Here is a 12,983-nt window from a genome sequence, read left to right as displayed (position 1 = left end):
CTATAGCCCTGGCTGTCCTGGAACTCACCCTGTAGACCAGGCTGGCCTCGAACTCAGAAATCTGCCTGCCTCTGCCTCCCAAGTGCTAGGATTAAAGGCGTGCGCCACCACCGCCTGGCAGATTTTGTTGACACAGGGATGGCCATCCGGGCATCTAGGTCTTTGTAGAATTAATCTCTAAACAGCTGTCAATCTGTTGTAGCAAGTAACCCCCATGGTGAGCCACTAGTCTCAGTTAAAGGGCTTCCCAGTTAGCCATTCATCTCCTTTGCGGATAACTAACAGACGAGCTGTCCTAACCATGGGTGCACTGCCCTGTGTGATGGTCACGGATTCTCGTTAAACTTTATAAGTTTCCTACGTGTTTTCATCCTGTTAATTTATTGTTCAAAGCATTCCTCAGATCAGGCCTGCCTTTGGAACCTACAGCTTGAGGAGCAGATACTGTATGCTGGTCAGTTAACCGGGTGAAGACCTCTTTATTCCTTTTCTAAAGCCCCTGGGGGTACAGCCACCGTGGTCTCTGCAGGTCCTTCTCTCTCCTGCAAAATTACCCCTACCTTAGCTTCTTCAGTGCAGAAGTTACAGGCATATATGACCATATATTAAACAAAGGTGATTTATGTCCATTGTAAGGTATGTGTATTCATGCATGCATGCAGTGTTGCCCTGCTAATTAAGGCGGAGTCTACCATTGTCTGGATAGCTTTCTGGGGTTCAGTGCAATATGATGGAGGACTCCGTTCATTGGCCGGGCTTTCCCTCTGACCTTGTTTGGGGAGTTCAAGACCCCCTGCCTCCCCATCTATCTGCAGAATGCCATGTAGCCTTAGATTACAGGTTCACCTTTCTCTGATAGGAACCCGTCCAGCCAACACCTAAGATTCCTGAAATGCTTCCCCATGCTAAGGGCATTGCAGTGCTTTAAGCCTTCAGCCTTCACCTCTGCCCATCCTGAATGTTTCTACCCACCCCTGCCATCCACCAAAACTATATAAGGCTTGAATCATCACATGTAAAGTTGATCGGCCTCCCTGCAGCTGGTCCTGCTGTCTTCATTTACTACAGGTACTCACAGGGCTTCCAAACACCACCCTTTGTCCTTGCGGACCAATAACAGCTAACAAAATTGGGGAGGGGGGCATCGCATGGCAGAGAGGGTCACAACACAGAAGCCAGAAGGGAAGATCATGTGGATCTGGGGTTACATGTAGTTGTGAGCCACTCTGTGAATACTGGGAACTGAACTCAGGTCCTCTGGAAGAGCTCTTCATAGCTGAGCCATCACTCCTGCTGCATTGTGTTGAGATTCTGGGGAGTGAATCCAGAGCCTCACACATACTAGGCAAGTGCATACAACATCACTAAACTGTACCTCTAACTTCCTTTTTAAAACAGATGTCCCAGATATGGAGAAGAAAGGAATGAGATCTAAAAGTCGACAGTGGCCAAATGCAGAAAATAGGAGTTAGTCAGGGTTCTCTAGAGCCACAGGACTCAGGGAGTGAATCCCGAGAGAGAGAGAGAGAGAGAGAGAGAGAGAGAGAGAGAGAGAGAGAGAGAGAGATGATAGATAGATTGATTGATAGAGATAGATAGATAGATGGATGGATAGATAGATGGATAGATAGATGCACACATACACCCTATGGAATGAATCATGAATCTATTTTCTCTTTATATACTGTGAATAGGGATATAGATATTTTCTCTCTATATATAAATATATATAAACACACACATATAGAATTTATTGGAATGATTTACAGACTGCAGTCCAACTTATCCAACAATGGCTAGCTGTGAATGGAAAGTCCAAGGATCTAGTCGTCGCTCAGTCCCACAAGGCTGGGTGTCCCAGCTGGACTGTACAAGCTGGAATCCTGAAGACGTAGGTTCCAATGCCAGTGAAGGAATGGATGTGCTAGCAAGGTGAGGGCAAGCAGGCAAAGGGCCAAAGCTTGCTTCTTCCATGTCTTTATGTAGGCTTCCAGCAGAGAGTGTGACCCGGATTAGAGGTGTGCCTCAAGGCCTGGATCAAAACCTCGAGTCTTTGAGCCTCGAGATCCGGGTCACAGGTGTGCCCTCCATTTCTTACTCCCAAAAGTTTATTTAATCCACCCCTTGTCAACATGACACAAATCATATTTCATGTCCAAATAAAAACAACCAGGTCATAATATCACCTAACATAGTTAACTGTGCCTCATTTAACTGCACACACATTGTAAATTTAGAGTAGGTGGCAATGTCCCTTGGGGGCATCTTTTTAGTGTCTCAAACTTAAATACGATAATCATTGACATTCTCTTAATTGATGTTAAAGAAATTGAAAAAAATCTGTTCAAGTGCATTTTTATTTGACAAACTACAAACAGAAGAATCTTCGATTCTGCAACTGGTCATGTGGCCTTAGATGGTATTTCTAACTTCCTTTCTCTACTATCCATTCTGTATTTCCTTCACCCTCTGCAAGCACCTCAGAGGGCCTTGGCTCTTTTCTTGGAGAAGTGGCCCATCTCTTCATTCCTGATAAGTCTGTGCCCTTTGTCATCCTGCCTGGATTAGGCTGTGGTAGTTTCTCATGGACTTTAATCACAGCACAGTGTAGTACCAAGAGACACCTTAAAGGATCTCCTGCACTTCAGACTTAACCCTTCTAACCTCAGCTGTGGAAAGGCAATCCAAGTTCCCAATGGCAATCTGGATCTACCATCCCTCCAAACACTATTATTCCTTTCTCAACCTGTTGGTTTAAGAGCATTAAAAGCCCGGAGTGACCAGGGGGAAGTTCAATGGAATGCTTGTTGTGACTCCTGGCAGGAACACTCTTCCCTCTGAAACAAAAACTTCTAGGCCATCAGAACATAAGGTTGTGGGGAAAGGAAGCAAAAACTGTCCTAGAGTGTCACTAAGGGTTATAGTGGAACTACTCCCTTTTCTGCCCTTGATTCTCAACTCTGTAGGTCCTGGCTATGGGAGAAGCCACACCATACTATCAGACACCGATTCAAAGCATACACTGCCTTCTGAAGAACTCCATCTCAGACCTCCAGGCTGCTGCCACCTAATTGGAGCTATAACTGCATCTTCAAAAGGCCATTTCACCTTTCTATCAGACCAGCTGCTTCAGGATGGTGAGGAACATGGTAAGACCAGTGAATTCCATGACTGTGAGCTCACTGTCGCACTTCTCTGGCTGTGAAATGAGTTCCTTGGTCAGAAGCAATACTGTGTGGAATACCATGATAAGGCATTCTGTGAGTCCACGAATGGTGGTTCTGGCAGAAGCATTATGTACCAGACAGGCAAATCCATAACTAGAATAAAGATCTACTCCAGTAAGGACAAAATATCCACAGGAAAAGTGGTCCAATGTAGTCAACCTGCCACCAGGTTGCTGGCTGGTTACCCTGGGGAATGGTGCTGTTGGTCTCTGCTGTTGGCAGAGGTAGCCTTCAGCGGCAGCTGTAGCCAGGTCAGCCTTGGTGAGTGGAAGTCCATGTTGTTGAGCTCGTGCCTAACTCCCGTCTCTGCTACTATGGCCCTTTTGTCCATGTGCCCATTGGGCAGTGACAGAAAGGGCTCGGGAGAGGTTGACTCTCCACAGAACAGAACATCCTATCTAATTGACTACTGAACGTCTCAACTGAAGTTACCTTTTGATGAGTGTTCATGTGGGGCACAAATATTGTTGCCTGTTTGGTGAGATCAGTCCACATACTTCTTCCCCAGATGTCTTTCTCACCGATTTTTCAATTGTGATCTTTCCAAGTCCCTGATCATCCAGCCAGTCCATTGACTACAGCCCATGAGTAAGTGAACAATCTTAACATCTGGCTGTTTCTTCCAAACAAACTGTAGTCCATGTGCCCACTATGCTATAAGTTCTGCCCACTATGAAGATCCCCCTTTAACAGTGTCTTTCAGTGTTGTCCCAGAAAGGGCTATAATGCTGTAGCTGTCCAGTTCTGGGTGGTACCTCCATAATGTACCTAACCATCAGTAGACTTGGTCCCAGTCTTTCCTTCCTCAGTCACTGGAAATGCTCCATAAGGCTATAGGCGCATGCTTGGCAGCAGATGGCATTGTAACAGGAGTAGAAACCATAGGCATTTGGGCAACTTCTTCATGTAACTCGCTTGTGCCTTCAAGACCTGCTTGGGCCTGAGTGAGTATATACAACTTCCACTTGATAATAGAATGCTGCTGTGCACATCCGACTTTGTGACTTGGAGGGTCTAATAACACACAGCTCATGATAGGCAGTTTAGATCACATGGTGTCCTATTGTCAAATGTTCAGTTTCCACTAAGGCCCAATAGCAGGCCAAGAGCTGTTTTTCAAAGGGAGAATAGTTGTCTGCAGATGATGGTAGAGCTTTGCTCCAAAATCCCAGAGGTCTCTTCTGTGATTCACCTACAGGGGCCTGCCAGAGGCTCCAACAGCATCTCTATCAGTCACACACACCGTAAGTACCATCGGGTCTGCTGGATCATATGGTCCAAGTGGTAGAGCAGCCTGGACCTGTTGAAGGGCCTTCTCCTGTCCAGGCCCCACACAAAGCTAGCNGCTTTCTGANTCACTTGGTAAATGGGCCTGAGTAACACACCCAAGTGAGGGATGTGCTGTCTCCAGAATCCAAATAGGCCCACTAAATGTGTTTCTTATCCTTCGCCTTATAAGGAATATCTCTGCATACCCCCATACCATTGGACTCCTGAGAATTTCACTGAAGTAAGAGGTCTGTGAATTTTGGTTGGATTTATTTCCCATCTTCTGATATGCTTATGTCATTGATGTAGTAGTGCACCAGAGTGATAATTTGTGGAAGAGACAAGCAGTCAAGATCCCTTCTAACTAAGTTATGACACGGGGCAGGAGAGTTAATGAATCCTTGAGGCAAATTGTGAAGGCATACTGCTGGCCTTGCCAACCAACAGCAAATTGCTTCTGGTGGTCTTTATCGACAGGTACTGAGAAAAAGGCATTTGCTAGATCAATAGCCACATACCAGCTACCAGGAGATGTGTTTATTTGGTCAAGTAACAAAACTACATCTGGTACAGCAGCTGCAGTTGAAGTTACTACCTGACTGAGTTTTTGATAGTCAGCTGTCATTCTCCATGATCCATCTGTNTTCTGCACTGGCCAGATAGGAGAGTTAAAGGGAGATNCGGTGGGAACCACCACCCCTGCATCTTTCAAGTCCTTGATGGTGGCAGTAATTTCTACAATTCCTCCAGGTATATGATACTGCTTTGGTTCATTATTTTCTCTGGCAGAGGCAACTCTAAAGGCTTCCATTTAGCCTTTCCAACCAAAATACCCTCCCTCTATAGGCCAGGGAACCAATGTGAGAATTCTGCCCATTTCTAAGAAATATCTATCCCAAATATACATTCTGGAACTGGGGAAATAACCACAGGATGTGTTTGGGGACCTGCTGGACCTACTGTGAGTTGGACATCAGCCCAAACTCCATCAATTACCTGATCTCCACAAGCCCCTACTCTAACTGACAGGCAACAATGTTTCTTGGGATTTCCCAGGACCAATATTCAGTAACCCCAGAAAGTCTGGTCATTTCCTTTCCCCCAGTGTACAGTTACCCTTGTAAAAGGCCATAGGTCCCTCTCAGGAAGAACTGGAGAAAGGCTAACAGCAAAACTTTTAGGGGTCTTCTCAAGGTCCTTCCTCAGGGGAACCTGGCTACCCCTTCATTCAAGGGGTTCTGGGTCTGCAAACTGGCTCAAGTCTGGAAATAGATTCACTAGCTGAGACTGCCTTTTGCCAGAATCTGATATAGCCTTTCTTGCATTTGAGTTTGTTTTTTTTTTTTCTGATACAGATGAAACAAATGCAGTAGGCTCCTTATCTACTTCATGCCTGGAAACACTGTGATTAGCCAGTACCAAAAGTCTGTATGAGTCATGCTGTTATAAAATTCGTTTTGCCTGTGCTGACCATTATGAGTTACGTCATTATGAACATTGTTTTGTCGACACTGCCCATATAACTGCAGTCACCTTGCTTCTGGTGATTCAGTGCTGCTGCTGGCTCCTGCTACCTCAGGCCCAGTTAATCCCATTGCCTTTCATTCATTCAGTTGAGCAGCAGCATCTCCAACCCCAAGGTCTGGCATATGCAGAGACCGCAGAGCTCTTCAGGTGTGCTGGTGGCCCTCTCGCCAGTTTGCATCTTATAGGGTTTATGAAGGGTGTGTCTTCTAGGCCTTTAGAAGAGGATTAGGTTTTATTCAGCAAACCCATTCTTGCATTGCCACTTCCCTGAGCCATAAAACCCCTTCATCAACAAGGAATGTCTAGCATGTGTGAGTCCCTGGGTTCAGTCTCCAATGCTACAAAAATAAAACTCTCGAGTGGTTTGCATTAGGGATAGAGCCTTGAAATGTAGCCCAGCCTGACTTAGAACCGTACAGTCTTCCTATCTCAGCCTCCCAGAGGGCTGATTGTGAACTACTATGTCTGCATGTCTGTGTAAAAGGGTGGGTATTATTATTATTATTATTATTATTATTATTATTATTATTATTATGTAGGGCTTTACATGCCTTATTTTAATTTAGTTTAGAGAGGGAGTCTCATTCTGTAGCCCAGGATGACCTGGAACACATTCCTGAGTTCTGGGATTACAGGAGTGGTGTTCTTGTTTTGTTTTGTGTGTCCTGTCCATGGTGCTTCAACAAACGGACCCTCTTGCTGGTGTAGGTAAACCCTTTACCATTGAGCCGTACCACAAGCCCACAGGCATGGTTTTAATTCTTTTTTTTTTTTTTTTTTTTTTTTTGGTTTTTCGAGACAGGGTTTCTCTGTGTAGCTCTGGCTGTCCTGCAAAACTCACTTTGTAGACCAGGCTGGCCTCGAACTCAGAAATCCGCCTGCCTCTGCCTCCCCAACAAACAACTTTTACACCTATGATTTTGTGTGCCCACGTGCCACTGTGCCGTGTGAAGGTCAGAGGAAAACTTATCAGAACTGGTACTTTTTCCATAGTGTGGGCCGAAAGGATTGAACTCAGTTGGCCACTCTCGGCCATAAATATTAACTGCTGAGCCTTCTCTCTGGCCCTGGGACATTATTTTTGTTACAAGGGGACGCTCTGTATCTAAGGCATGATGTCTCCCCCCCCCCCCCAGACTGCTGCTTTGAGAGAGCGATGGTGGCCGGGTTCCTCCCCCCAAACCGTTCTCCCGCACCACCTCCTTCTCGGTCGTGGCTCCAGGTGATGAGTGTACTTGAGTTCACACTTCCAAAACTGCAATGGGCTGAGGTGACCTCCCACTCAGCTCGAGGAAAGGACGCCACTGTCTCTAGCTGTATAATACAATGCTTGTCATGTTGCAGGTACTCAGCTATTTCGGAGCAAAGTGCCTTTTAGGAATATTCATTTGGTAAGGTGGGTGATGAATTGGGCTTTTGAGTCAGTAAGAGATGAGGTGCGGCTTGTTCCATTTGCCTTCTTGGGGTCAAGTCAACCCTTCCAAACCAACTTCAGGCAAGGGGAATAAAGTCCACATTTGGAATACAAATATACAGTTCTTAGTGCCTGACAGAGAAGCTGGGCTGCAGCGCCTCGCGACAGCTAGCCAGAGATGGGTCAGGTGACTGCTTTCCCTTGGCAACGGCTTGTTCCTAGCAACCGGGCTGCTGGCCCAGGCGGAACTGCCAGTGAGTGGGAGGTCGCCGCCATGAATCCGTCAGGAACCATTGGGGTCCTAGAGCAGAATGGGGAAGAACACTTAGCCACCCCGATTCTCGGACCCTCGGTGCATTCGGATAACCCGCAGGAGCGGATCCAGGCCCGGCGCCTGCGCATCGCTGCACGTCAGGAAGCCCGAAGGCGGTGAGCTGGGTGGCAGGGTGGTTTGATGGGGAGCCCAGAGTGCCCTGCGGGGGTCTGGGTGGGAGCCCTGTGGTGAGGTAGGTGTGTGTGTGTGTGTGTGTGTGTGTGTGTGTGCGCGCGCGCACGCGCATGTGCCCTGGGTGTGAACAGGAAAACTTTTCTTCTGGAACATTCAAGCAATGAGTTTTGAGACAGCTAAGGCTACATAATGAGACCTTGTCCCAATATTTGAAAATAAAAATAAAAAGGTTCTGGGTCAGATTTAGTCCAGAGGTTATAGTTTGTTGACCTGAAATAATGGACCTTGATCTGTAAAAGAGTCAGTTATTCCCCAGTCTACTGAGAATACCTTATAACAATTATCACAGCCAGTGAGCATATGTGATTGTGTGTTCCACACAGAGATGAACACCTTGATCTATTTTTAAATTAAAAAAAATAAAATAGCTGGGCATGGTGGTGCACGCCTTTAATCCCAGCACTCGGAAGGCAGAGGCAGGTGGATTTCTGAGTTCGAGGCCAGCCTGGTCTACAGAGTGAGTTCCAGGACAGCCAGGGCTATACAGAGAAACCCTGTCTCGAAAAAACAAACAAACAAACAAACAAAAAAAAAAAAAAAAAAAAAAAAAAAAAAAAAAAAAAAAACAAAAAAAAAACAAATAAAATAAAATAAAGCCACGGTTAGTGGTTTATACCTTTAATCTCAGTACTGGAAAGGCAGAGGCAGGCAGACCCCTTTGAGATCAAGGCTAGCCTAGTCTACGTAGTAAGGCCTTGGCACCTCAAAATAAAAATAAGAGTAAAAGCTTTCATTTCACTTAGTGGCCACACTCACTGGGCCCAAGGCCATGTGGACGATCTACTGTAGCAAAGGGGGCGGCTGCTTGCTTGTGCTTGCAGACACTGATGATCATTGTCTAGAATCCATCCAGGTATGGCAAGTGCCAGACCTGTGAGTGAAGAGGGGTGTGATGGGGGCCACCACACTTGCATCCCCCACCATGCTCCCTAGGCTTTGGTGTCTTTGTTAGCTTAGGTAGAGTTTAAGGGACATCCTCTGGTCACCAGATTTCATGTGACAGTTGTTCAACTTCTAAGTCGTTCATTCCATTTTTACTTTTGGTGGTCTACAGACCCAGCAAAAGCACAAGATGGAGGTTTGTGTGCCTCCATCCTAGTTGGGCAAGGCTGTGATCATGGTTAGCATCTCTTGTTGTCATGGTAACTCAGATCTGTTTTTAATTGTCCTAACACTGTCTGGGTATCCCCTTCCCTGGTAGTTCCCTGATGACCTTCAGTCCCCTTGGGGAAAGACTAGGAGCCTCATTACACTATGTATTTGCCATTGTGTTCCATGTTCTTCCTCCTGGGATCCCTGCCACTTCTTTGGTTAGGAGGTTCTGGGATGAGAACTGGGGTTGGTTCAGGAACTGGGTGAGGCAGAGGCATCCTTGGTAAGCTTGTATGTTGCTGCTGTTTAGCTAACAGATGAACTGGCTTGTCTGCCCTTCTGCTTGTCTCCAAGTGATACCACATTTATCCATCTCCAAAACTGTCTGAGGATCATGGTCTTGGTTGTTGCTATGGCCTTTAACAAGGAGACTGGGGGGCTGGAGAGATGGCTCAGTGGTTAAGAGCTCTGACTGCTCTTCTGGAGGTCCTGAGTTCAAATTCCAGCAACCACATGGTGGCTCACAACCATCTGTAATGGGATCAGATATCCTCTTCTGGTGTGTCTGAAGACAGCGACAGTGTACTTACATATAATAATAAAATAAATCTTTAAAAACAAAAAAGCAAAACAAACAAACAAAAAAACCAAAGGGACTGGGAATTCAGTGATGTGCAGGAAGTTTATATTCTAATGAGGGAGAGAGGACAAGTGCCCCTATAACTATGATCTATGACAAGGACAGCAAGGGGAGAGGAGACTCGTGGGTGTAGGCTCTAAAGCCAGGCAGCTAGAAAGGGTAGCTTGGAGCTTGAGAAAAAGCTAGCTTTGTAAGGAGGCACTGTGCTGGGTTATTTTTAGACATTTATTGTCAGGTGTGATGGCACACACCTTTATTCCCAGCACTTGGGAGGCAGAGGCAGGAGGATCTCTGAGTTCAAGGCCAGCTTAGTCTACAAAGAGAGTCCCAGGATAGCCAGGGCTACAAAGAGAAACCCTGTCTTGTAGGGGTTGGGGTGGGGGATATTTATTGGGTGTGATAACAGCATGTGATAGTGTCTAAACAAAATTAAGGCCACTTTCCTGATGGGCAGAGTGTCACTTTCACCTTCAAATTACTCAGCCCACGGCTTGGGGAATGGTGTGAAGGGGCTGGAGGTATGACTGAAGAGACCCGAGCAGGAAGGAGACAGCTACTTTGGTTCTGGTGAGGCACGGGATTGGCCTGGACTCTGTGTCAATGATCTAGAGAGAAGCAGATGGACTCATGACAAAATCAGAAGTTGAATCTGATGGATGCTTCTGATTGGCTGTTTGAGCAGAAGACAGTGTGACCTCTATGTGTGTGCCATGGTCTGAGTACACATACACACACACACACACACACACACACACACACACACACACGACAAATGAATAGATAAATATATTTTTAAAGATAGGTGTGGTGGCATATTCCTATTTTTGGGAGGCAGAGGAAGGCAGGCATCTCTGATTTTGAGGCCAGCTGGCCAAAATAGGGAGTTCCAGGCCAGCCAGGGCAGCATAATGAAACCCTGTCTCAAAAACAAGTCAAGACAAAACATGAAAGAGGCCTGGAGAAATGGCTTAGCAGTTACGAGCAGTGACTGTTCTTTTAGAGGAACTAGGTTTGATTTTTAATACCCCATACTAGTTTACAACTGTCTCTAACTCCAGTTCCAAGGGGTCCAATGCCCTCTTCTAGCTTCTGTGGGCACTAGGCAGGCACATGGTACTCAGGCTTACATGCAGGCAAAACACCTGTTCACATAAAATATAATAATAATAATAGTTATTATTATTATTAGTTCAGCACAATGGAGGAAATGGGCCTACTCCAGGTAAAGGGGAGGTTTGTGTCTCAGTGATCTTTTATGTGCCAATTCCCAGCACAAGAGGAAGGAGGTGAGTGGAGGGGAAAGTGGAGAAAGGGGGGAAAAAAGAAGAAAAAGGAGGAAGGAAGAAATGAAGGAAGGAAGGAAGAGAGGGAGGAAAGTGTAGAGGAATTTTAATCCAGCAATACGGCCACTCTGGCAAGGGATCACATCCAAAGACTGCTGGGATGCAGACATGCCACACATCTTTAATCCCTCTGGCTGGAATACAGACACACCCTTAGTACACATCTTTAAAGTGATTAGTATTGTAGAAGGAACCACGTTTAAAAGCTGTGTTTGAAAGTGACATCTAAACGAGGGGCAGACAAAGTGGTGAGTCAGAGAAAGATTTGACAGAATGAGTCAAAGATGGGATATGCCCAACTCTCAAAGGAACAGCATAGGAAAGAGAAACTATTTAAAAGCAGTGCAGGGAGAGAGTCAGGCAGTTGGGAGTCAGTACAGTGAGGGCAGTGCAGTGGAGTTGAGTTTGTTGTGAGTTCATGCAGTTCAGTGCAGGTCAGCAAAGGCAGCTGAAGCCAGTGAATAAGAAATCAGAAGATTAACAAATTGCCAAAGTTAGTTTGAGGCTAAGAAGAGCAATTCAGTGAGAAGCTGAGAGAAGCCAGATCACATCAGTTAGCTTGGAGAGGAATTTGAGCAGAACAGCTGAGTTGAACCAGCCAGCCTGAGTTCAGAAAGAGCTAGAAAGGGTGAGCTTATTCAGCAGCAAGCCTCCAAGATGACAATAACATCAGGCAAACAAAAGTTACCTTTACAGGGAAGACGGGAGGGAGGGTCCATTTCAAAGTACATCACTGCAAAATTTCAGAATACCAAGAACAAAGAGAAGTGCCTACAAACTTTCTAAATGAAGAAAATGAGCCAGGTGTTGTGGTGCATGCCAGTACCACTAATACTTAGGAAGCTGAAGCAGATGGGTCAAGAGTTCCAGGCCACCCTAAGCTATATAAGGAGACCCTGTCACAGGAAACCCAGAATAATAAAACAGAGTGCTGCCCTGTCCGGCTTCGGTGTGGGTGTTGGAGGCTGCAGGTTCAAACACAAGTCCTCACGTTTCTGCTTTCCCAGCCCCTAGTAGGTGGTTTTTGTTTTGTTTTTGATTTATTTATTTTATCTTATGTGTATGGTGACTTTGCCTGAATGAATGCATATGCACCACATACATGCTTTGTGCCGGAGGAGATCAGAAGAGGGCATCAAATCCCTGGAACTAGAGTTATGAATAATCGGGAGGCATGTAGGCACTGAGACCCGAGCCCAGGTCGTCTGCAAGCCAAGTATTCTCAGCTACTAAGCTATCTCCCCAGTCCTGTAGTGTGTGCCTTAAACTCACAGCTCGTGTTAGTCTGGTCACACCTCATTTCAAGGGCCTATTAGATGTGTGTGGTCTGAGGCCGCCATATTGGCTAGCACAGTGCCTGGGGTTGAGGGGGGAAAAAAAAAGAAGACGCATTAAAGCAGCAAAGGGATTGAAATTGAAACTCGGTGAGAGTTTGTAGCAGATCTTGACTGAAGTCACTTGCCTTTTTGAACCCTCATCTCTGTTCCAGACTAGCTGGGAGTATTTGGACAAGCTTGGTTATTAATTAACCAACTGACAGCCAAGGCAGGAAGTTTGAGGTGGGGGGAGAACACAGCTACCTTAGCCTGGCAGTGTCTCAGTAGAAGGGGACAGAGGAGTGAAGGGTAGGTTCAGATCAGAAATAGAGTGAGAAAACACTGCTGAGGGGGTTGGGTAAGGCTGGGAGTCCAGAGGGGCTGTCTGTGCTCTGCTTTGCAGTGGACTCTGGGCACAGTGGTTTGGGCTGAGGCCAGTGAAGGGTCCCCTTGTTTCCTGACGAATGCTGGCACCCTGGCAGCTCCTCTCCCAAAGCTGCTTAGGGGCCCCAATGACCACTTAGGCCTTGGGAGTGAGGCGGGCTTCTCAGAGGTTAGCTGTTTGTTTTGGTTTGGTTTGGTTTTTCAAGACAGGGTTTCTCTGTGTAGCCCTGGCTGTCCTAGAACTCACTTTGTAGACCAGGCTG

At 46.2% G+C, this 12,983-nt stretch overlaps 1 protein-coding gene across 3 annotated transcripts in view; it reads left to right on the top strand.

Moving 5' to 3' along the window:
- The first annotated feature begins 7,613 nt into the window (after positions 1–7,613).
- The window catches only part of Drc1 (dynein regulatory complex subunit 1), a 32,767-nt gene continuing 27,397 nt past the window's right edge, over positions 7,614–12,983 (top strand). For all 3 annotated transcript variants that reach the window (XM_029540979.1, XM_021202506.2, XM_029540980.1), the window contains exon 1: positions 7,614–7,866. In XM_029540979.1, the coding sequence (XP_029396839.1) occupies positions 7,616–7,866 (251 nt within the window). In that variant the 5' untranslated portion in view covers positions 7,614–7,615. The remainder of the gene's footprint in view (positions 7,867–12,983) is intronic.

The sequence above is a fragment of the Mus pahari genome, chromosome 7, assembly GCF_900095145.1.
Source record: "Mus pahari chromosome 7, PAHARI_EIJ_v1.1, whole genome shotgun sequence".
NCBI lineage: Eukaryota > Metazoa > Chordata > Mammalia > Rodentia > Muridae > Mus > Mus pahari.
This window is presented reverse-complemented; position numbering and strand designations above follow the sequence as displayed.